This window comes from Choristoneura fumiferana, chromosome 29 (genome assembly GCF_025370935.1).
Source record: "Choristoneura fumiferana chromosome 29, NRCan_CFum_1, whole genome shotgun sequence".
Classification (NCBI taxonomy): domain Eukaryota; kingdom Metazoa; phylum Arthropoda; class Insecta; order Lepidoptera; family Tortricidae; genus Choristoneura; species Choristoneura fumiferana.
The window spans coordinates 8,490,556-8,516,880 of record NC_133500.1 but is presented as its reverse complement, the minus strand read 5'-3'; the positions used below and the strand labels follow the sequence as shown (position 1 = coordinate 8,516,880).

Sequence of the window (26,325 nt, the reverse complement as noted above, 5' to 3'; positions counted from 1 at the left end):
TTGCAAGCTAAATTTGACCCACTTCTAGTAGTCGGGTTGTCTTGAAATTTTAAATACTTATGTAAAATGCGTGACAATACAATAATCTCGTAGTGACATCCTGGTAGTCCGGCCAGGATTGTCTCCGCAGGATGGAACTCTTCAACGGTTAATGGCATCGACTTGAAATTTGGTATGCAACTGTAGTTTGGGTGACAATGCAAGTGCAGTACAGTCAGTAAAAAAAGCTTGTATGAAAAATGTTTTATTTTTACCAAGAACTTTTTTCTTTAAGTTTGTTATAAACTTATGCGTTTTTTTCCAACATACTTAATTGTCATTAAAAGATTCAAATTCTAGCCGCTCAACATATCGCTGATGTGACGTAAATGGGCGAAATAGAGCCCACGTCAAAGCAACCTTTCCTGGTGCATTTCACTTGGAATTCAAAGCATACCAATATGCTCATTTTTACAATACCGTTTCTGAAGAATCTCGTTATTTCCCAAAGCATAACAGCAAGCTACTTGTAGGTAATATCGAAGCATTTTATAAAATATCTCCACTGAATATTGTTCCGCATTCCTCGGGTTGGTTCAGTATGACAAAGTTTTATGTTCTCTTTACTTAAATACCTAGTGAAAGGTGACCCACTATGTGAAAACCAAGATAGCCGTGGTGGCCGAGTCGTTTGACCTATGGCCTCTCAAACAGAGGATCGTGGGTTCAAACACCGGCTCTTGAGTTTTTCGAAATTCACGTGCGGAATTACGAGTACATTTGAAATTTGCCACGAGCTTTACGGTGCAGGAAACATCGTGAGGAAACCTGCACATAACTGCGAAACAATTAAGTGGTGTGTGTGAAGTTCCCAATACGCACTAGGCTCGCGTGGGAACTACGGCCCAAGCCCTCTCATTCTGTGCCTGTGCCCAGCAGTGGGACGTGTATAGGCTGGAATGATGATGATGATGGGTTTTAGCCAGTGTGTTATGAGACCTGTTGCCTAGTACCCATAACACAAGCTTTGCTTACTTTGGGACTTCACACAAACCCAACTATCACCACCATACTACACTGACTCGTTTCGAACTCAACCAGAGTTCATCCTCAGAGCAGCACAACCGTTCGCCATGTTACCAGATGTCATGTCACCCGACGTGAAGATCTTGAAGCTGAACGCCAACTCCGGAAAACTCTACCCAAGCCTTCTTACGTGTACACCTCGTACGTGTACGCCAGGAATGTAACGGATGTGGTTTTATCGGAACCGGAAGCGGAACCAGATGTTTTCAATTTAGTTTGTCGGATCCAGAAACGGAATCTGAACCGAAAACGGAACCGGAATCAAAACCGGAGCCTGAGTGAAAGGTGGAGGAGAGGTTCAGGATGGGTCTACTAAACCTGAGGGTCTAATGCGTAACATGACAGTTTTCGCATACAAAATTGTCATTAGATTGTGATCGCGAGTGTCAGAAATGTTACATAATTAGCATTCTGTTTGTTTTTGATGTACGCCGCTCATGTCCAGTCGCGTGGTAAGCATTGACATCCGAAATAACTTCCTTTTCAAAAGTAACGGAACCGGAACCGAAACGGATGTTTAATATGCTCCGTACCTAACATCCCTGGTGTACACCTTCAACGCTGATGGCATGCTGCACTGCAGATCTTGCGACCGGACTTTCAAAACCAAGTTTTGGGTTTGCTTGTCACGCTCGCGCCATGCATGGGTCGATGGATACGTCTGGGAGGACACCATCATCATGATCATCATCAGATGTCTAACATCTGCTAATAGATGTTGCTCTCTTAGTGAACACAACCATTCACCATGCTGACATTTCTAAAATTTGCTAATCATTTTGTTGCTCTGAGGATGAACGCTGGTTGAGTTCGAAACGCGTCAGTGTAGGGTGGTGATGGTTGCGCTTGTGTGATTTGTGTATGTTCTTACAGTGCTGCATTAACACAAATTTGTTGCATAAACGTAGCATCATAAGGTCGCGGGTGAGCAATAGTAGATTGTACAACAAGAGCATAAAACGAACCATTTTACCCCAAACGTTCAAATAGCCACCCGAGTAGGTAAGACGAGGGTGGATAGACACGTCGAGGGGAAAATGGGTTTAATGCTCGAGTTTTACATTCTGTTTTTCACTTCGATGGCGAGGAAACGAAATAGCAACAGTGGAAACAATTCTTCACTTATTGTTCACGCATTACTATTATAATTATATTTTTTTAGTTTTATCGATCTAGTTTGATTGATTGATTGATTTTTTAGTTATATACAAATTAAAAATTCTTGAAAAAATATGTAGAAAATTCTTTGTTTGTGGCTGTTTACACCTAATTGCCTTGGTCATAGACGAAGATTTTACTTCATGCACTAGAGCATAAAAAATCATTTTATGTCGCCCAGATCCTGCATAAACACGAACTTTACGAGTATAAGAAGTGAAAAGTAATTATTTATGGTTCGAAAAATGATGATGATGATGACCTTAATATATCTATGCCTTATCGTCTTTCAAAGTGTTGGACAGTTACGCATCCTTAACAATATTGCGAACAAAGAATTTCAAATCAATAAAAGATATCCTCGCAGAAGCATTCCTAAATTTCTGCCCCTATTTCGCAAACGCAAGTGTTTTTCAACCACATCATTCCTTTTAAGGTCCGATGGATATTCCACCTTATTGCTATTCGCTAAGCGAATTATTAAAACGTCTTGCGGTGTTGCCAGCTGTTTTGACGTAATATATTTATTAGTTGATGTTTTTTTTTTTTTTATTCGACTGGATGGCAAACGAGCAAGTGGGTCTCCTGATGGTAAGAGATCACCACCGCCCACAAACATCTGCAACACCGGGGGTATTGCAGACGCGTTGCCAACCTAGAGGCCTAAGATGGGATACCTCACGTGCCAGTAATTTCACCGGCTGTCTTACTCTCCACGCCGAAACACAACAGTGCAAGCACTGCTGCTTCACGGCAGGATTAGCGAGCAAGATGGTGGTAGCAATCCGGGCGGACCTTGCACAAGGTCCTACCACCTGCATGTGGCAGCACTTGACAGTATTTAGGGTTATCCATTTATTTACAAAGTATAGCGAGTCACTAAACTATATCGATGCAAATTTTCTCCTAAGCAAGTTAACGTGATAGAAAAGGATAGTAAAACGAATGACGCAAAAATCATCAGTATCCGAAGAAAAATAAGCTAAATACGTGCGAATGAAATTGGCATTCCATCTCTTTCTAGAAAGATGAAATTTACTTAGTATATAGATATTCTATGGTCGTCGTAGTATAGGATGTCATAGTACATGACGGATCTCTCAGACTAATTGACAATTTGAAACGTCCATTGCATAACAAATAACAAGCTAGTATTAGCAATTTTGTATTGATATTCACTAATAATATTTTCTTGTAGTTTGATGCAATTGGGCCCATATCTTCGTTGCTTTTTTTAAATAATTTAAAAAATGTTTCACAACTCGGTTTGACAAACAATAAATGAAATGCTTGCATAGGTATTCCCTATTGCATACTTTAACTAGGTACTGTCCGAGTCTATTTAGTTTGTACCAATATCTTCAAGATTGACATTAATAAGTCTTCGGCACAAATATGAACAGAACAATTTATCATTTCGGCACAGGGTCACCGACGGCGCTGGCTGAAAATCAGCGCTGGGGCGTTCTTAACGTCTCAGCATTTTGCTGAACAGTGTCCGATTCATAACCGCAATGTCACCCACTATCTTAATATATTCTGTGCTATCGTACTTGATAATATTGTTGTGCCTTGTGTAGTGTTGTCTATTGTTGTGTTGTGAAAAATGAATTTATTTACAATATATCTCGACGCGAATTAAATAAATTACTTAATGTCTTTTGATCACTTTGTTCCATCCGGCAAGTACAGAATGAAACTGAGGAGCAATAATAAACTGATTGCTCCTCTCATCCACTCAAAGGTTAACTAGTAGAGATTCATTAAAGGGATTAGACCGCCTTTGTACAATTATAAGTTTGCCAATTGTATTTTGTTTATTTTCTTTTGTACATGAAGATGGCATGCATACATAAACTTTTTATTGATAACCCTTCTACGAGCAGTAGGGTAAAGAAATCAGGTTTATTTTTAAAATGACATAATATGGAAATGAGTCAGTTTCATTCTGTACATCATGTTTAAACCATGCCCTATTGGATTAGGTGTTGCATTGAAACTACGCGTGGAAATTTTTGTGCTAGCAAAATCAAACAGGTATTCTCATAAAATACAACGCATTATCGCAACTACAGGAAAAACCCCGGAGTTGGCAACACTGACGTTTACCCCTCGATAACCTGGGGTAAGGTAAATCCGGGTCATTACACAAGTCCTTGTTCGAATCAGTCCAGGGAAGGGAGGGTTGGGAAAAACCGGTCAATTGTGAAACTTAACCGAGAACGGTAGATGTAATCGTGTATGTTTGGTGATTTTGACTGTTTGAAAGGTACTAAAATTTTATGGAAGAAGATTTTATAGAGTTAAATAAACTAAAATACTGAAAGCAAATTAAGACTGGTCTGAGTGGAAAGCCTTGGGGGAGGCCTATGTGCAGTGTACGTCTTTCGGCTGACATGATGATGTGAAATTAAGCACAGAAAAGACGTAGTAACAAAGCTTACCCGATAGAGTCTCCGTCCCTCACTCACTTGCCCTCAATGGTCACTCTTAAATTCACAGATTCACTTCCGTTCTCCGACGTATTTTATAAAGCTATTTTTTTTTTATATTGTCGAATATTTTCGTTTGAGATATTGTGACAAGATGTTTAATAAACTAATTTTTATTTTCAAAAGTGAGTGAGACAGTGAATTAAGTATTATTTTCGACGCTAATTGCGGTGCGAAGCCGGGGCGGAAAACATCGTGAGGAAACATGCACGCACACACCTGTGAAGTAATTCAATGGTATTGTGTGAAGTTCCCGATCCGCACTGGGCCCGCGTGGGAACTACAGGCCAAGCTCGTTCTGAGAGGAGGCCTGTGCCAGCAGTGGGACGTAAATAGGCTGGGATGATGAAGCCGGGGCGGGCGGCTAGTACGTATCACACTAATACCGTATAGTCGTTCAGGGAGACATTGAAGAAGATGTGGCTCACACTATAGTTCCTTGATTATTTAGTAAGTAATTATCCTTTATACTTGTGTAATTTATGTATTGTATGTAATGTGTGTATTTATGTATTTTCTATTTAGTTATGCATATATTAATGTTATATATATGTGTGTTATATATTTATTGTATATAGTTAGGTATTTGAGGTTTACATATGCAGCATTTATATTTATTCAAATGTTTTGCTCTATCTGTCTATCCTTGTTTTTTGATTGCTCCTCTACCACTCAAAGGTTGACTGGCAGAGATCCCTGCAGGGATAAGTCCGCCTTTGTATTAACACTTTACTTTTATTTATGTAACCTTTTTGTTTTTCCTTTTTGTACAATAAAGAGTATAAACAAACAAACAAACAAACTAATATAATAAATGCGAAAGTTTGTAAGTCTGTTTGATTGTTTATTTGTTAACCAGCAGAACTGATTTAGATAAAATTCGGTTCCTATACAGATAGTTTGAGTCCCGGCGAAGGACATAGGATAGTTTTTATCCCGGAAAATTGCATAGTTCCCGCGGGATAGTGAAAACCGAATTCTACGCGGACGGAGTCGCGGGTAACGGCTAGTTGCAAATTCAACTTAATTGGTCTAATACGAATATTTTTTATTGTTAGTTAATAATATTGTATCTTTTACTCTAAGGGGCTGTTTCACCATCCATTGATTAGCGTTAACCGACGGTTAAATGTGATGCCGTCTCCGTCTATTCGAACAAAACAAATAGAGACGGCATCACACCTAACCGCCAGTTAACACTAATCAATGGATGGTGAAACAGCCCCTTAGTGTGTTAATAAAGGCTTATTCTATTCTAATCTATTCTGTTCTATTTCTATTCTATATTGAGAGCTGTGACAAACAGAGGATAGAGATGCAGGTGATCGTAGAAAGGGTTCCTTTTTTTCACTCGATGATGATGATCCGACAAATTTCAGCCATGGCGACCACTTCGGCTCCTAATTATTTGAATGGCACTCATGCGCTCTAAGATGGCGTACATAATCTAGTGAATGCGACGTCGGGGACGGTGACTCAACGGGGTCACGCCGTTTTGTCACCAAATTAGTTTTAAATGTTGATTATAAATATGTATGTTAGTCTGTAAGGTATTTATTGTATGGGCCAAGTTGCCCGAAATAAATGAATTTATTTATTTATTTATTTATTTATAATCTATCTAAACTGTGAACGTACGAATACGCCCCCGCCCGCATTGGCGGCAGTATCTTTCACTCGGATGCATTGTCGAAGAAACTGAATCACGTGACTGAGTAACCAGGGTGGAATTTTTACGCTGTAAACGTTATGCTGACATCCATACGTTTTTCAAAGAAATAATCGTTAACGGTTCCATCCTAGTACGCGTTACAATCCCAGGTTATCGAATCAATGTCTCTAGCCTAAAAAAAAGTAACTTCATCATCCCAGCCTATATACGTCCCACTGCTGGGCACAGGCCTCCTCTCAGAACAAGAGGGCTTGGGCTATAGTTCCCACGCGGGCCCAGTGCGGATTGGGAACTTCACACGCACCATTGAATTGCTTCGCAGGTTTGTGCAGGTTTCCTCACGATGTTTTCCTTCACCGCAAAGCTCGTGGTAAATTTCAAATGTAATTCCGCACATGAATTTGGAAAAACTCAGAGGTGCGAGCCGGGATTTGAACCCACGACCCTCTGTTTGAGAGGCGATAGGTCAAACCACTAGGCCACCACGGCTTTTTCAAAAAAAGTAACTTATGATTTCCTTATTTCAATTTTATCAAGAGGATGTGGGAGAGACGCTCTGGAGGTTTGCAAATCGTTTTCAAATAATTACCGCTTATTATATAGACCGGTCCGGACGTTGATTAAAATTTTAATTAAAAGCTATGATGGACATTTCTTGACTTATTGATTTTACTTATTATACCTTGTTGTTTACAGGTACGGCCTTTGGTAGCGTATTCTGAACTTCAGGCAGGTATGTTTTATGAGAATTTCATCCTCATTGAAAAGAAAAATCGTGCCCGGCCCAGTTTTAAAATCGGACCCTCTTCCCGTGTGTGTCATAAAAGGTTACTTAGTTGTTGTGGGTAGATTTAAATTATGATTGGAAGTCACCCTCGAAAGGAAATAAATAAACCAGTTGTTGTCTCGTACTCGTCGTGTTTCATTGATTTATTACATGGTGGCAGCGGTATTCGATTTCTACGGGTTTACAAGTGGATATTACGACGTCAAAAACTACATTCATATACAATATTAACAAATTATTATTAGTGTAAACAATAACGGAGTGACAGGTGCAACAATGGAGCACGCGAGGCCACCACCCGAATTGAACATGGACGGCGGGCCCGTTAGCCGGGCTGATGCGTGGAAACGGTGGAGACAGCAATTCAATTTGTTTGTGAAGGCATCCGGAGTGAATACTGAGACCGCCGGAGTGCAGGCTAGTCTACTCGTCAATCTTATTGGTCCTGAGGGTTTCGACGTGTACCAAACTTTTACATTCGGCAGTGACAAAGAAAAAGACGACGTTAACGTCATAATTAAAAAGTTCGATGCGTATTTTGGTGCCAAAGTCAACATAACACTGGTTAGGTACAAGTTTTTTACACGCAATCAAGAGGACGGCGAGTCAATTCAAACGTATTTGACTGCCTTGCGGTTGCTTAGTAAGGATTGCGAGTTCGGAACTTTGCAAGAAGAGTTGATCAAAGATCGCATCGTTTGTGGCGTTCGGAACCCCACGATAAGAGACAGGCTACTGAGATCCGATGATCTCAACCTGGATAAGGCGATCAAGCTGTGCCAAGCCGAAGAAGTGTCCCAGGAGAGTGGAAGGCAGTTGTGCGTTAGTGGAGAGTGTTCAAGTGCGGTTCAGGTGCACGGTGTGGAGCGCCGATCCCGCGGCCGCGGCGGCGGAGGCGGCGCCCGGCACGAGCGACGCGGCGGCGGGGGCGGCGCGGGCGCGGCACGCCGAGCGCACGGCGCGCGGCCGCCGCCCCGCGAGTGCGCCGGCTGCGGCGGCACGCGCTGCGACAATCGCGAGTGTCCAGCGCAGTTTGTGACCTGCTTTGCATGCGGTTATCGTGGACATTTCGCCAGAATGTGTAAGTCTCGATTTGTACATAATGATAATAAAGTTAAAAAGTTTACGAGGTCGAACAAAATCACTCCTACAGTAGTGAATCAGATAACGTGGAACCGTTTTTTATGAATATGATTTCATGCATAAATAACAAAGACCACTGGTTCGAAACTTTGTACAGTGAAAATGGTTGCGAGCAATTAAGCTCGACACAGGTGCAGATGTAAATGTCATTTCTTTTGTTAGGGTCCTACGGACGTTAAATAAAATCGTGGACTGTAAATTAAGGCTGGTTTAATAGCCGTCTAATGACAATCAATATAATTAAAATTTATAATAAAATAGAAGATCGTCCAACGGCGGTGGAGATCGTATGGCGAGTGTTCGCTGCCGGTCGGAGCGACGATCGTGACGTCGCCGTGTCGTCCTCCCGCACGCCTCGTCCCGTGCGCAAGTCAAGCCGGTTCTCAACATGCTCCCCGGGTTGAAGTAGAAGGCTTCAAAAATCTGGAAGGGGGCAGATATTATTAAATGCCCTCCGAATGGTGCCTCTCCTTGTCTTTATCTCGGCGACTCTAGTGACGCCGTCGCTGCCAGGGTAGAGCTGAATGACTCGTCCTAGAGACCAGAGTAGTGGTGGAAGAGCCCTTTCCTTAATGAGGACAAGCGAGCCCAGTTTCAGCTCCCGAAGTGAAGACTGCCATTTAACCCTTTGCTGCAGGAGATGCACGTACTCCAAAGAGAAGCGGTTCCAAAAATGTTGCTTTAAAAGCTCGATCCTTTTGAAGCGCTCGAGGCGATTGATGTTCGTATCAGTCACTTGTGGATGAGGAATGGACGAAAACGAGCGTCCAATTAAAAAGTGTGCAGGAGTTAGAGCGGATAAATCTGATGGATCAGAGGAGAGTGGGGTAAGAGGACGAGAGTTTAAGACAGCCTCTATTTGAGCGAGGCATGTAGCCATCTCCTCATAGGTTAGATGAGTGGTTTGAAGTAACCTTTTAAGGTGAAATTTGGTGGAACGCACGCAAGATTCGGCCAAACCATTAAAATGGGGCGTATATGCCGGTACAAACTTAAATTCAATGCCTTCTTGAGCCATCTGACCTTGAAGGTCCGATTGAACTAAAAGTTTCGCTAACTCGTTACAAGTGCCAACAAAAGTTGTGGCATTGTCGGACGTAATGCTTTGAGGCTTCCCCCGACGAGAAACGAAGCGATTCAAGGCGGCAATGAACGCTTCGCAAGACAACGACGTAACGAGCTCGATGTGACAGGCTTTTACAGAATTGCATATGAAGATTGCCAAATAAGACTTTATAAGTTTGCAACCTCTACCTTTTTTATCGGCTATCAACACTGGCCCAGCGTAGTCGACGCTACAATGTAAAAAGGGATACTCCAGTTCCGTTCGAGAAGCCGGTAACTGGCCCATGATAGGCTGTACAGTTTCAGCTTTATGCCTGAAACATGTAACACATTTGTGAACTATATTTTTCGATAGGTTTTTGCCTCCTAAAGGCCAATAAGTCTGCTTTATATTATTCAACAAAAGCTGAGGCGGGGCATGTAAATATTTTAAATGATAGTGAGCGAAAAGAATTTTAGTAAAATGATGCTTACTACATAAAACTGGGGTGCTTAGTATCGTAACAATAAGAGGAATTTGCTAGCCTACCACCAACACGAATTATATCTTCAGAGTCGATAAAAACACTTAAAGAAATTAATCTATTTTTGTTAGGTATTGCCTTACCAGCTTTTAGAATAGCATATTCTTCAGGAAACATTTCAGATTGAGCTTTACGTATGATTAAATTTAATGAATTTTGAAGGTCCTGAATGGAAAGAAGACCAGTAAATTTTCTGGTAGGATTACGACAGTTGTAAATAAACCTTTGTAAATATGCTATTGTATTTTGTAAGTGAGTTAGTTTAGATTTATTTTTGATTAAGTTAGATATTAAGTCATCCGTGTTAGTTTTATTATCAAGCGCGAAAGAACAAGTAATCAACTCGGGTAGATCGTGTCTCTCGTTTACGTTGGGCGTTTTAGGCCAAGTGGATTCAATCTCTGTCAAATAAGTCGGCCCGGACCACCACAATGATGAACAGCTGATGACATCAGCCTTCAGCCCACGAGAAACAAGATCCGCCGGATTGTCCTTCGACGGTACGTAGCTCCACGTGTGACCTTCAGTGCTTTCCTGAATTTCATGAACACGGTTGCGAACAAAGCTTTTGAGATTGGTTGACGGTGTATTCAGCCAACCCAGCACAATAGTAGAGTCACACCAAAATCTACATTTTGTGATCTGTATGGTTAAAGATGTTAATGTTTTATTACACAGCCTTGCAGCCAGCAAAGCTCCGCAAAGCTCTAGGCGGGGAATTGTCGTCGGTTTTATTGGTGCCACCCGACTTTTTGACGTCAAGAGGTGGACCTTGATAAGACCTGACTTACTTACAGAACGAACGTACACACAGGCGCCGTACGCCCGCTCCGATGAGTCTGAAAAAATGTGAAGCTCGTGAACAATAGAGTCTTCGCTGAGTACCCAACGAGGAATTTTTAGCTGGTTAAGAAGAGGCAGAGTGTCGGTAAACGAAAACCAGAGCCGTTTTATTTCGTCTGGAACCTCGGTATCCCAAGAACACTGCTCTATCCATAATCTCTGCATTATGATTTTTGCCTCCACGACACATGGGCCCACGAGACCTAGTGGGTCGAATATTTGACTGATGACAGATAAAATGTGACGTTTTGTAATTTTTTCAGGAAGTTCGATATTAATGGAATAACTTAACAAGTCCAAATCTGAAATCCAATTTAATCCTAACGTTTTTGAAGACACCTGTTTATGGGTATTAGAAATATCTAATACATTTTCTGATTGAGGGGAAGAAGGGGATATATTGTCAAGGATTATCTGATTATTGGACCGAAATTTTCGTAAATTGAATTTTGCTGATTTTAATGTGTCAATGATACCTGTACAGAGATTTATGGTACGATCAATAGTTGAAGAACCGCCCAAATAATCGTCGACGTAGAAATCTCGTTGAATAGCCTGTTTAACGTCGTTATTAGGAGCGCTAGCGGCTAAACTAACCAAACACTTTGTGGCTAAGTATGGAGCTGATGCCGTCCCATACGTCACCGTATTAAGAGTGTAAGTTTTTAAGGGTTTTGTTGTGTCATATCGAAAGATGATTTGTTGAAGAGAACGTTGGATGGGGTTAATTTCGATCGCTCTATACATCTTCTCTATGTCGCCGGTTACGACATATCTGTGTTGACGAAAACGCAATAAGATAGAATAAAGATCTTCCTGTACAGTAGGACCGACCATCTGGATATCATTAAGCGAAATTCCAGAAGAAGAGGCAGCAGAAGCATCAAAGACTGCACGAAGTTTTGTAGTAAGGCTAGACTCACGAATGACACCATGATGAGCTATAAAATAAGAGACCTGTTGAAGACAGCTAGACGAAGGCTCCTTGTTTTCGGTCATGTGACCTAAGTGTTCATATTCACGCATGAACTCCATGTACCTATGTTTGAAGACAGGCTCTCTAGCAAACTTACGCTCTAAAGATAAAAAACGGCACTTTGCTTTTTGAAAGGAATCGCCTAAGACTGAAGGATCATCCTTCAGCGGCATGGTCACTACAAAACCACCGTCATTGTTGCGCGTAGTGTTTGCTAGGAAGCTCTGCTCGCATGCACGTTCCTCAGGAGACAAGGAGTGCTTGGCTGCTACAGTGTCAAGTTCCCAGAAACGCGACAAGTCGGGATTGGGCTCCTCGTTTAAAAAATGACAAACAGAAGATGAAGACGGTGCTTTAAGACGGGCGACGTACCCAGACACCAACCAACCCAGTTTCGTTTCATACAACTTAGGTTGATTCTTACCTAAGTCTATGGAATTGTTACATAAGACGGACCAAAATACGTCAGCCCCGACCAAGATGTCTATGACTGACGGTATATTAAACGAAGGGTCAGCTAGACTTATTCCCATAGGAAGAGGAATATTTTCGATATTTATAAATGAAGACGGTAAAGCTTTGGTGATCTGAGGTAAAATAAGACAGTCGACAGTAAGGCTATAGTCAGAGTAAGACGACTTCATAGTAAGGCTGCAAGACTGTGTAATATAAGAAGTATTATTATTTATACCTGTCACCGTGGAGCTCGCACTACGTCGCGACAAACCCAGCTTACCGCAGAGCGATTGCGTTACGAAGTTGGCCGTGCTGCCATTGTCGAGCAGCATTCGAGCAGAGTGCGCGGCGCCCGCGCTGTCGATCACTTGCACGAGCGCTGTGGATAGCAAAACGTGCGAAAAAGTAGTAGGCTGTTTTAAGATGCTCGAACTAGCAAAATTATTTATGTTGCTAGTCGAGGGAATAGGAGGTTCAGGTATTGATCGAGGCTCATGCAAATGTAAGAGAGTATTATGCCTTTTTTTGCAATATTTACATGGTACAAGATTGCAATTGTTTTCTATATGCCCGGGACGTAAACAATTAAGACAGACCTTAGTTTCTTTGGCCTTATGAATACGGGTTTCAATAGGAAGGGCTCTGAATGTTTCACAGTTAAATAGAAAATGATTTTGATTGCATAGGGGGCATGTAAATATTTTTTATGGTTTTTATTAAATTGATGGTTTGTTGTTTTTTTGTTATAATTATTTTGATTATTTGTAGCTATAAGTAGATTTGTATTTGTTTTATATGATTCTGATTTATTTAATTTACCTTTACTTTCTTGCAATGTCTCCAATAGAACTGCTCGGTTGCTAAGAAAGATAGTAAACATTTCTAAAGAAGGTGGATCAGTGAGCGTATTTCTGTATTCTTCCCATACTCTATGAGTGACACTATCAAGTTTTTCGGCCATCATGTGAATTATTAACGTGTCCCAATGCTCAGTAGGTTGATCTAAAGTAGACAATGCACGGAGATTTTTATTTGTGACATCAATAATGTGTCGTATAGACGAATATGATTCGTTGCGCATAGGCTCAACGTTAAAAAGTTCTCTGACGTGATTATTTACTAGCAACCTCTTATTGTCGTACCTACTGCACAACAATTGCCAAGCGGATTCATAATTTTCGGATTTGAAATCTAAGTTATCGATGACAAGTAAGGCGCTCCCTTTTAAGGAAGCACGAAGGTAATGCAATTTATTAATGCTATCGATGTCTTGTCTCGAATGAATTAAGGAGGTGAACGTGTCCCTAAACTCGAGCCAGTGTTGATAGTGACCATTAAAGACGGGTAAATCAATTTTTGGCAATCTAACACAATTGTTTTTAAAAGCGCTTGCCTGAGCATCCTCGTAGCCCGATACGTCGAGCGCGTCGCGGCGGGGGTACGCGCGCCGAGCAGCGCGCGCGCCGCCGCCACCAGCGAGTGGTACTGGGTCTCAAACTGCTCGCGCTCCACTGCCTCTCTATCGGGTTCATCCGAAAGCATTTCGATGTCGCTCTGTAATTTATCAAATTCCGCGTATAAGGCATCGAATTTACTAAACCGACTTTCCAGGTCCAGCAGTTGTAAGCTACTAGGTTCTTTGCAGGTTTTAAAGACCTTAACGTAGTTACTAAAAATCGTAAGCTTTGATTTCATACAGCTGCGTTTTTTAATCATCTTTTCGTCAGCCATAATAGCGGTTAGCAACAAGGTGAAATGAACTGCGCAAGAAAAATACTATTTAAGATGAATGCAATAAAGTGCAATTAACTATGAGGTGAGAACAAAGAATCAGCTGCGTAAGCGACTTGAAGCCACCGGCCGGCTAGATCGGGAAATAATAAGAAGCGATAGATTGGCGTAAACAAGTTCCCGTTATTCGAGATTTGCGCTTTGTGCAAATATATGCTTTATTATTGAAACGATTGTATTGAATTTGCTTTGAATAAGCTGGAAGAATAAATAAATTTGATATTAAATGCAAGTTTTGCTATAAAGGTTTGAAATATGAATAATACGGTTTAATGAAATTGAACTGAAATGCGAAAATGCGTAAAAGTGCTCACTGAAATAGAAGCTGTTTGAAGTTCTGGCGTATAAGGGGAATTTTGATACCACAAATTTTCGATGAAGAGGGAAGGATAGACAGGAAAAAATGGAACGAACTCACTCGATTGCCCAATCCGTCCACAAGTGAGATATTCCTCTTCTCCAAAAGGTTCCTTCTAGTTGAAGATGACTCGAACATTCGATGGGTCCAAAGTCCGTCGTGCGGTCGACCTCCGAGCGACCTCCGTGGCGCTTTTGTCTTTCGGCGGGTGTGGTTGCTCCTCGAATTACCCACAACAGGATAGATGGAGATGATCTTGAAGTGCGCTTCGACTGCTGAAGACCACAACTGAAGAGCTTCGAGACGCGGACGTCGCGGCGGGCAATTTTTTAATCGAAAGATCAGACGGTGAGAATCCTAAAGGACCAATGTTAGGGTCCTACGGGACGTTAAATAAAATCGTGGACTGTAAATTAAGGCTGGTTTAATAGCCGTCTAATGACAATCAATATAATTAAAATTTATAATAAAATAGAAGATCGTCCAACGGCGGTGGAGATCGTATGGCGAGTGTTCGCTGCCGGTCGGAGCGACGATCGTGACGTCGCCGTGTCGTCCTCCCGCACGCCTCGTCCCGTGCGCAAGTCAAGCAGGTTCTCAACAATTTGTAATGATGGGTTTTGATCAAAAAATTATACGGCCGGCAACTATAAAATTAGAATCATACACTGCTAATGTCATTCCAATTAAAGGAGTTTGTAATTTAAAGTGGTCGTATAAGAATGTAGTATACCATTTATTTTTTGCTGTAGCCAATATTAAATGCCAAAGCGTGCTGGGTCGACAATCCTGTGAAGAATTAGGGTTGATAAAACGCATTAATATTATACAGTTGCAAAAATACAATGACTTATTCGAGGGCTTGGGTTGTCTTCCCGGTAAATACCACATCGTAGTCGACAAATCAGTGCCGCCTGTCGTATGCGCAAATAGGAAAATACCACTGGGCTTGAAAGATACGCTATCGCAGGAATTAAAACAAATGGAGCAGTTAGGGGTCATAAGGAAGGTAACGCACCCTACGCAATGGGTTCACCCGTTAGTTTTAGTGGCAAAAAAGAACGGCGGTATTCGCGTGTGCCTCGACCCTCGCGCGCTGAATGTGGCGGTGCAGCGAGCGCACTACCAGCTGCCGTCGTTGGCGGAGCTGGCGGCGCGGCTGCACGGCGCGGCCTACTTCTCTGTGCTCGACGCCAACTCGGGCTTCTGGGTTGTACAGCTAGACGACGAGAGCGCCGATCTGTGCACGTTCGCGACGCCGTTTGGACGTTATCAATTTTTACGCCTACCCTTCGGTATCAATTGCGCATCCGAGGTCTTTCATGGTAAAATGCGACAGTTATTGGAGGACCTGGAAGGAGTTGATAATTTTATTGATGATATCATCGTTTGGGGGAGAACTAAGCGCGAGCACGATGAGAGATTAGGCGCGCTTTTAGATAGGGCTAGAAAAATCAATCTTAAATTCAATAAGGCGAAGTGTAGAATAGGACTAAAACAAGTGACCTATCTAGGGCACATATTTGATGCGAACGGCATGAGGGCCGACGACGATAAGGTAAGGGCGATAAAAGAGATGCCACCGCCAAAAGACAGGAAAAGTTTAGAGAGATTTTTAGGTGCTGTAAATTACCTCTCGAAATTCATACCAAATCACTCTCAACGAGCGATTCCCCTCACAAATTTGCTTAAAAAAGAAAATAGCTGGCGTTGGGAACACAGCGAACAAAAAGCATTCGAGGAATTAAAAGAAGCTGTGTGTAGCGCTGGCGTACTGGCGCTGTACGACGTGGCTGCGCCAGCGAGGCTGTCGGTGGACGCGTCGCGTGACGCGCTGGGCGCCGTGCTGCTGCAAGGCGGCCGCCCCGTCGAATTCGCGTCCCGCACGCTCACTGACGCGCAGCGCCGGTACGCGCAGGTAGAAAAAGAACTCCTAGCGATCGTGTTTGCTTGTGAACGTTTCCATCAATATATCTTCGGCAAAGAAAAAGTTGTCGTGGAATCCGATCACAAGCCCCTCGAGAGCATTTTTAAAAACCCTTGATGTCTGTCCCGGCACGCTTACAACGCATGATGTTGCGATTGCAACACTACGACCTAATCGTCCAATACAAGCCGGGAAAATATCTGTATCTTGCGGATACATTGTCGCGAGCGCCGTTGCCCGATTTATATAGCGAAGAAGTTCACAAAAATAATATGTATCAGGTTCAGTTGGTTGTAAATGGAATTCCAATATCGAATGACAAATTATCGTTAATTAAAAGGGAGACTAAACGTGATTCAGAATGTTGCAAGTTGAGCGAATACATTAATTTAGGCTGGCCCGATCATAAGTCACAAGTAGCGAGTGACTTAAAACTATTCTGGTCTTTTAGAGAGGATTTTTTCATTGTAGACGACGTTATATTTAAAAAGAATTTAGTGTTAATACCACAAGTCTTAAGAGCAGAAATGTTGAGAATAGTACATGAGGGTCACATGGGCATAGATCGGTGCAAGAGACGCGCGCGCCAGGTAATGTATTGGCCCAACATGACACGTGACATTGAGATGTTTGTGAGACGCTGTCGTACTTGCCAGGAGTGCTCAAACGCACCCGCCAAAGAACCGCTAATTCCAATTGAAATTCCTCAGCTGCCATGGAAAAAAGTAGGATCGGACATTTTTGAAATAAAAAAAAAATACTTTTTAATAATTGTTGACTACTACTCAAACTACGTGGAAGTTAGTCACCTACCGAATATTTCATCAAATACTGTAATAGCGCGGACAAAGGAAATATTCGCGCGACATGGCATTCCGGAAATCTTTATTAGCGATAATGCTACACAGTATAGTAGTCGCGAGTTCAGAATGTTTGCGAGGAGTGGGGGTTCCACCACGTCACTTCATCCCCGAATTACGCACAGGCGAACGGAAAAAGTGAACGGGCAGTGCAGACCGTAAAATTAATGCTTAAAAAAGCAATTAGTAGCAATGAGGACTTTCAATTGGCGTTATTGAACTTCCGAAATACACCAAGGGACGGCCTGAGCTCTCCTGCGCAGCTTCTGATGGGTCGTAGATTAAAATGTAAGCTACCAGTCCATCCCGAATTGTTAAAACCGCAACCCATTGACCCATCAGAATACCATACTATGTTACGTAATCAGTTTAGAGCCAAAAAGCAGTATGACAAAAATTGTAAACAATTATCGCCACTTAATATAGGCGACGAGGTTATTTGTGTCGAAGGAAAAGCGAGGACTCGCGCGACTGTTGTAGACAACGCAGCGACTCCTCGCTCATATATCATACAAAATAATTTAGGGGGCAAATTCAGACGTAATCGGCGTCATTTAATTAAATGTGAGCCAAGCGAGCCTGCGGTGGACGGTGCGGCCGCCGTGCCATCCAGCGCCGGCCAGCAGCGGCAGCGCCAGCCCGAGCTCGAAGCCGTGGCCGAACGTGTAGGTCACTCGGAGAATTATAAGTCTGAACCTAATGACGATATAAATACGGTCGATAAAGGTGATTCATTAACCTCTGAGCAACCTACACGATTTATAATGACACGAAGCAAGGCGAAAAAATATGTTGATGTTTAAACAAAAATATGTTCATAGGTACACAGTAAGTAGGTACCATTCTTGTTACCATTTTAAACCTAACGATTTTTTTTTATAGCTTATCAAAACGTATTTAATCTTAATCGTAGATTTAAGTTCAAATTTGGTGATGGTTTTAGGGTAATAAAATATTTATTGTTATAATAAATATACAAACAACAATGTTTGCTAATATTTACTACATTAAAAGGGGGTGGGCATGACTACAGTTACAGTCAGTGTTAGTTAAACATAAATCCACCCCGTCTATTATTTATTTTTGTATTAAATTTAATTAAGTTAATATAGTTATTAAATTCTTTTTGGGGGGACATGTTGTGGGTAGATTTAAATTATGATTGGAAGTCACCCTCGAAAGGAAATAAATAAACCAGTTGTTGTCTCGTACTCGTCGTGTTTCATTGATTTATTACATGATCTGATGTCTGTAGGCAGCAGCGCTCTCTATTGCGAACTACGAACTTCAAATTATAGCACTGCGATGTGGAAAATGTACGGCGAACAGAACAAAATACAAACTTTATTTTTGTTAGACATATCGTCGTAACTAAAACATTGAAAAGAAAAACCAAAGTAAAGCTCAGCTCCAGGAATCGATATCAAACCTGGCTTCTCAACAACCTTTGTGTGCTCTACATGTACACCGAGCATAGCTATGGTGTGAATAGCAATATAATCTTGAAACAGTAATTCACAAAAATATTTGTTTAAAATAAACACAGAAAAGCTAGAAGAAAAAGGAACCGTTAGGGTTCAAAAGATAGTCCTGTGAATGAAAGCACAGACGGAGTAAGTGTAAGCCAGCAACCCTAAAAGTTAAAGAACCCCGTATCTTCGTTTATTCAGTTACAATTTAATTTACATTTCAATGTATATACCACATAAACATTTATTATATACAAACAGCTAAAGCCCGCCATACGTTTTCGTAAGGACGTGTTTAAACTCTATGGCAGATATCGAGACCTCTCAAATTCGACAATGTTCTCGAGTGCCGAACTCATAAAATCTTTGTGAGGGTTCAAGATATAAGCTCAAGCGATCGTATTCATGCCCTTTTTAAGCTTGAAACACACTGACGCCGACGGCGGAGCGGTGCCGGTTGTAATATTCGAACTAACGTGAAAGAGGGCACACAGAATACCGCGCCACTCTTATTTCCCGCGCGGTATTCTGTGTGCCTCTTTCATGGTTGTAACCGGTACCGCTTCCGCACCGCCCCGCCACCGCTCTCTGTGTGTTTCAAGCTAAGCTTTTAGTGTGTGTTGCCTTGCCACTCTTGCCAGTGATGACCTATGTCCATTAAAATGCATTAAGCAGCACTAGCGCCACCTATTCTGCTGCCTACTTATTACACGCCATAGCTCTGAGAGTGATTCTTGACTTTGACCTCTTAGAGAGGCTCAGAGTCACGTAACGAACTATGGAGAGAGATATGCTCGGAGTTTTTCTAGCGTGATAGAATCTGGAATACGGAAAATCGCCGAAGAAATAAAGTTACGGACATATCTCCAAGAACTTAACCGTTGGGGGAGAAAGGTCCTAGAGTGGCGATCACGAACTGGAGGACGAAGCGTTGACAGGCCGCTCACTAGGTGGACTGACGACATCGTCAAAGTTGCGAGCAGCCGATGGATGCAAGTGGCGACGTATAATTCTTTGAGACGTCCACCAACAAGATGGACGGATGGCCTGGTTTTAGGGGCGCGGGTTTACGTTGGATGCAGGCCGCTTCCAACCGAAGTAGCTGGAATGTCATCCCAGCTGATATGCGTCACACTGCTGGGAACTGGCCTCCTCTCAGAATAAGAGGGCTTGGGCCACAGTTCTCACGCGGGCCCAGTGCGGATTGGGAACTTAACACGCACCATTGAATTAGGTACTCCACAGGTTTGTTCAGGTTTCCTCACGATGATTTCCTTCACCATAAAGCTCGTGGTAAAGTTAAATGTTATTTCGCACATGAATTTCGATAAACTCATAGGTGTAGGGTAAGCCTACGACCCATGGTTGAGGTCAACCACTAGGTACTCCACCACTAGGCCACCGTGGTTTTTTTTTTACTAAAATATGGTGAACCTCCTACGGCCTCCTGTCGATGATCATTAGTAACAAACACACACTTGTAATTGCTCGCTAACCCCTTCTTACCTGTACCACACCCTTCGAAATATCTCCCTTCTCATCTTTACATCGAAGGGTGTGCATAAAAAGAAAACGTTCCAGCGCTGTGTGTAATTGATGAAGTCCACGGTCGCGGGTCAGCACGGGCTTTATAAGGAAATCCTATGAGTTATCGGATATCGGGAGTTGTACTTGTATGTTTGGGGTACGCAGTGTAATCCCAGTAAGCAATCTAAGTAGGTAGGTAAGTTATAGAATAGAATGCAGGGAGTCTCTGACCGGGGCTTTAAATCCTCTATCTATTCGATTCTATTCGCATAACTGAGCTATATGGTCACTGTTAATTTCATTTTTTTCATACAGATTAAATGTAATTTTCAATGTATGCGTATTGCGTATGCGATACAATAAAAATTAACAGCACATTGATGAATGTTTATCTCAAACCGATGTTAAATTATTTTAAGATCCCCGTATCTAGAACATTTTGCCCTCATATCAATGAATGAGTCAGCGATTACATCGCCATGTCCGATACACTGATTAAACAGTTAGGATTAATACAATAAAATTACCTAAATTAAAGTTATTTGAAAATATTACAAAACAAAAGTAGCTCAGTTATGAGAGTAGAATCGAACCTTTGCATTTAAAGCCCAATGGTTAGAGGCAGAGCTTTGCGATGAAGGAAAACATCGTGAGGAAACCTGTACAAACCTGCGAAGCCATTCAATGGTGCGTGCGAAGTTCCCAATTCGCACTGGGCCCGCGTGGGAACTATGGCCCAAGCCCTCTTGTTTTGAGAGAAGGCCTGTGCCCAGCAGTGGGACGTATATAGGCTGGGATGATGGTTAGAGGCAATTAGACGGTTGAGAAATGTAAAGAAATATAGATAAAGTTATTAAAATGTATTAAAAGTAAGCAATAGTACTCGTAATACTACACAACGCTAACACATCTGCGCACGTGTTTTGTTTAATTACAATTCTATTTAAGTAGGGGTTCTAATTAAGCAGAGAGAAAGGGAGAAGTGCGTGCTTGGAAGAATGTAAATATAGTTGCGTTGGGTTTCTAGCTAGATTGCTTACTGGATTAGTACTGTGGTGTGGCTCATTCTGCAGCATGAATCGGCAGAATAATTGGGAGAAAAGAGGAAGTTACAGAGTTTAGTAGCCGTTTTATTGAGGCAAACAATTGTACTAAGAATTGTATTGTATTGAAGATAACAATTTTTCATCACTAAAGCTCTGAAAGTAGGTTGCATTTAACTTGAAATCCGTGTTGTAAATTCGATTTACTCTTTAGTGATGTAAGCTAATTTAAAAATCGAATGGTTGCTCCTTTGTATTCACGAACTGTTAAACAAGGAGATTGTAATGCGTAATACTTACCTCCAAAGCTCCATGCTGGCATAATGCTGCTGGCTGAATGTGCCAAAGCCAAAGAGCGCGAGGCCATTAAAAAAACAAACGGTTAGCCGCGATAAATTTTCTTCCGCTCTGTTACAAATTGCGTATACATTTATAACGGTTTTTCTTTATTTCCTCGCATTTGTGATGAAAAGTAGTGTTCAACTCGAGTGTAAATGATCAATTACAACCCTTGTTTATCAATCTACTATTATTGTGCTAAGAATTGTATGTATGTATGTATGTAAATACTTTATGGGACGTAAAACACAAAAATAATACAAAAAGAAAACATCAAAACAAAAAGAGAACAAAGGCGAACTTATCCCTGAAAGGGATCTTTTCAAGCTAACCTAAACAGGAAAGGAAAAGTTAAAGATAGGTTAACAGTAATTTATGCACAGTGAGAAGAAAAGAATTGGTATTGTATTGAATATTTTTAATTTTTAATGCTTATTTTGTGCGATTTGGTCCTGAGGGGCTACTACGAAAATCGAAGTTCGTGTCGTGCCGTCCCGCTGACACTAATATCATTTAATACAAGAGTGAGAGGGACGGTACGATACGAACTTCGATTTTCGAATTTCGTAGTAGCCCTTTGGCGCTTCGCTTCGCTCGCTCGGCTTCCGCGCTGTGGTCGCAATACGGTATTTGACTACTCCTGATTTGCAGTATCCTGGATATTATTATGAAAATTTGATGTGCAAAGAATTTTGTTGTTGAATGTTGAAAATTGGATTTTCATGAGTAGGTACGCTTTTCTCTGTGTGTGTTTCATGAGCAGGTAGGCATGTCGGTGCTTGCATGAGACGACACATGAAAGTATTTTTTCTCTGCCTAATCTTGAATTTTAAATCTTTTTAACTCTTTTATATGCCAAAGATATACATACTAATATTGCTTTTACAAAACACATGCAAATTCAAAAACGCGTTACTAGGCAAGCAAATAATATAATCTTACGAAAATTCAGGACAAACTGTGGAAAAAAATGTATCATGTACGACGGAGCACAAACATACAATAAATTGGCTAGAGATATAAAAGATGCCAAATCATTAAATACATTTAAAAAACTACTGAAAAGCCACACAGAAAGGGATTTTTCACTGCTTCAATAAAATGAACCGCTAATCCGCGGGTACGCCCGCTCCGCCCCGGTACCATGTCGTGGCCTTAGTAAACATCGAAAGATAGAAGATGCACTATTAAAACTACCTTCAAACAATTTTGCAATATAAGTTAGTAATATAAGATAAGTAATTAAAATTGTTAATTAATGTAATAAACGTACTTGCATGTATACTCGTACTCTAAGATAGGTACGCAGTTATCCAAACCATTTTTTAGAATTAGTGTTTTTCTCTGTAAGTGAATGTTTATATTCTTTTGAGAAAATAAAATCTTAACCCATAAAGGTAGGTAGCTTTAAAGTTGTTTTCCATTTGATAACACATATTGTCGAACTATATTTAGATCAATAAATAAAAAAATACCTATTGTATTCTGAAAATGTCTCATTTATCTGAACAACGCGATAGTGCTTCAGTCGGTAAAGTTTAACTATAGAAATTTTATTTCGGATTGATGATATTTTTATTGTTTTTCGTTCGAAATTATTTTCCAATTTCTACGACCAGAACGGTTCGGGTTTACTTCTGTTGCATGATTGGCTTTGCGGACTAAAGCCGAAGAAATTTACAGTACAAATATTATTTGTTTAATCACAAAATAATACAGCAAAAAAAATTTTTTTTATTATCAATAGAATATGATGTAATAGAATTTTGAAAGTACTTGGCGGACTTGAATTTTGAAAAAAAAAACGTACTACCGCTCGGGCTGCGTTCCTTTGACTTTCGCACAAAAAACTGCTCTATTGGGGAGCGCTAGGCAGCGCAAGTAGCAATGGCAGTGGCATGAGAAGTATCTTGTTAACACACTCGTCCTGCCCAATTCCCTGCTTACTTCAGCCGAATGTACTCGTAAATGCGGCATTAAACACCAAAACCAAACAGGAAGTACGAGTATTCAACTGTATTTAAGTAGCATCTAAAATAAAATGAATTGAAAGAAATGAAAGTTTTTATTGATGCAGAAACAGTGACATAAATAATGTCAGCACTCAGCAGGCCCCAAACAAGGCAGTACCTATATCTTGGGCGCCCTGAAGAGTTGGTATTCCAAACAATAACGAATTAGTATTCTTTCCTACATACCTAGTGCTTAATACATTGACAGTTATATAAAGGAGAGGAAGATAAATATACAGAAATAATAATCCTAACACGATGTATATTAATCCTTTTGGCATGCAGTGGGTCAATTCCAGGGTAGGTAGCTGCTAGTTTGCGTCTGCAGCAGCACGCCGCCCTCCCACAGCAGGCAGCACTAGCGTTGCCTACCCTCAATGCACGCCACGCCATAACCTTTAAAACAAAACAATAAAAAAAATTTAATTCTATTAAACACCTTCAGTGCACACCTCGCTACACTCTTCTCGTACCTCAGGAACTTCAGGAACGAGCTCCCAACAAAGATTTACACCAAAATAGGAACATAAATCTGCTGCAAGCCAGGTCAGACCGTTGACCTGTTACCTAGCTTAACCATATTTAAGAGGGTCCAAACCATTACTATAATTAATTATTGGAATCAATTGAGCCTCTACCCAAGACACTTGCGTAATTCAAGAGGCCAAATACCTACAGTAAACTTGTCAAGAACTTGGTTTAGGGGTTTTGGAATTTATGGGGTCTAATTGGAGGGTATTGATTGCAGGTAGCAGCCTCAATTATGTAGACGTGCCACGCTTTGATCCACGGAACTATAAATTTAATTAAGATAAAAGTTTATATTATTTTAGGTACAATAACGTGAAATAAACTACGCAATACCTTGAAACGAGTTTCGGGATCTCTCAAACAGTACATTGCGATGAAATATGCTGTGTGGGTTTTTCGGGAGCAAGTGATCTAAAGCAAAGCAACGAGACGAGATAAATTATGTCATGAGACAGAAAAGGAGCGAAATACTACTTAATAATGAATGACGTATCAGAAAAAGATGAAGTATCTCGTCTACAACCGTATACAACCCTCGTGAATCGGAAACTCGGCTGATAAACGTTGGACATTCAAATTGGTGTCTTCAGTTCAAATCCCGGACCATACTAAAGTATTTTAATACTAGCTTTTGCTTGCGGCTTTGCCCGCGTTGAGTTCGGTTATCGCGCGCTGTTCCCTCGGGAGCTGTGCATTTTCCGGGATAATAGGTAGTCTATGTCACTCTCTGGCCCATAACCTATCTCTATGATAAAAATCACGTTTTGCGTGAAAGGCGGACAAACATAAAATATACAAACACACAAACACACACACTTTCCCATTTATAATATTAGTATGGATTTCTTTTTATTTTAGCTTTATAAAAATAAACTGTTTCAGAAAAGAATTTCGAGCAAAGCTCAAGCGTCCAGACGATAAAGAAATACCTTTAAAAACTTGTAAGATATCCCCTTAGATTCCATATAAGAGGTCCAAAAAATAGTTAATAAAATAATAATAAACGATTTTCTTCAGGCAACACAGCCCATACTATAAATACCAATAATAAAGGCTGACCAGAATTATAAAAAACCTCGCCATAATGCGGAAAACCAATAGAACTAATTTCTTGCACTGGTAACACTAAATTCAAATGTCATCTGTCTATTGCTGTCAAAGTTTAACGTTGTTTGCGTGTCGTGTTTTGGAGTGTTATTTTACTTTGCTGCTGTCAGGTGTCATTGGCAGTAATGGTTGATAACCTAAAGCGACCGGTTGCCATTAGGCAAAAAGTTGAAGTTTTGTGTTTTTGTGCGTAAAAATGCCGCAGATTATCCATAGCCTTGGAAGGATAATAATTCACAATGTATAAAAGTATTTGTCATAGAAAAAGTCTGAAGGATTTGAAAATATTCCTTTAAATAACATCACGGACACCGTTGTCAATATGACTGGTAGGTAGGTACCTTATGGTTAGTGTAAAGAATGTTGCAATATAAAACGTAGAAGTGCTGCCCTCGAGTCAGGTTTTTTATATTCCTCGTCAGCCTTTAACAGTACATGCTGTGTATGGCGTCTTAAACGTGACTTACATTTTTCAAATGCATCCTGCCATCTGTTGAACTATTCCGTAACAACTATGTATAGACTTGCACAATCTTCATTATCATCTCAATAAAAACCGGTGCTTATTTTGTCAAATCTATCGTGCATTCCAACACTTCACAGTTATTTGTCTAAAAGCCTCAAAGGAATCGTAATAAAATGTCCGAGTATGATTTTTCCTGTTTAGTCTCCCCCTGATATTTCCCAACAAGAAAAGGGCCTATGTTTAGGCCGTAAGGTATCACAAAAGACTTTTTGCTCGGCAGCATCGGTCGGGGATCTCAATTTGTCGTGAAATTCAACATTTCTAACACAGGTTTTTATCGGTGTTGAAATTAAATTTGTCGTCTGTTTTATGCTTCCGGTCTTTTAATAGAGTTTTTATTTTGTTATTTTAATGTTATATCGGTATTAATCGGTGTACAAGTGCGAAGATTTCTATGGGTAGTATGTGTGTGTGTTGCACGCGTGTGTATTGAATTGTTAAAATTTGATTTGACGTTTAGTTAGCTGGGTCCGGGAATAGCATTTAGGCTATTTTTATTAATATCTTTAATCTATATCGTTTAAACGTAAATTCAATTTCATTACAACGTAAACTAACTTTGTAAGTCCTCGCGTACTTCATATAGAATAGAACGAATTAACACTAAAGCCGCGTTCACATTCCCTCTCTTTAGCTTATGATGCGATGCGACTC

General features: G+C 40.8%; 3 protein-coding genes across 6 annotated transcripts in view; 2 read left to right on the top strand and 1 right to left on the bottom strand.

Moving 5' to 3' along the window:
- LOC141444020 (nephrin-like) overlaps window positions 1–26,325 on the top strand; it is a 475,083-nt gene that overhangs the window by 57,405 nt on the left and 391,353 nt on the right. The window lies entirely within an intron of this gene.
- LOC141444076 (uncharacterized) lies at window positions 7,451–8,855 on the top strand. Its single transcript, XM_074109509.1, has 2 exons — window positions 7,451–8,205; window positions 8,813–8,855. Exons 1-2 carry the CDS (start codon window positions 7,451–7,453, stop codon window positions 8,853–8,855), a joined length of 798 nt encoding a protein of 265 aa, XP_073965610.1.
- Window positions 9,856–13,723, bottom strand: LOC141444075 (uncharacterized). The gene is made up of 2 exons (XM_074109508.1): window positions 13,575–13,723; window positions 9,856–12,613 (listed from the first exon to the last, which is right to left on the bottom strand). Exons 1-2 carry the CDS (start codon window positions 13,721–13,723, stop codon window positions 9,856–9,858), a joined length of 2,907 nt encoding a protein of 968 aa, XP_073965609.1.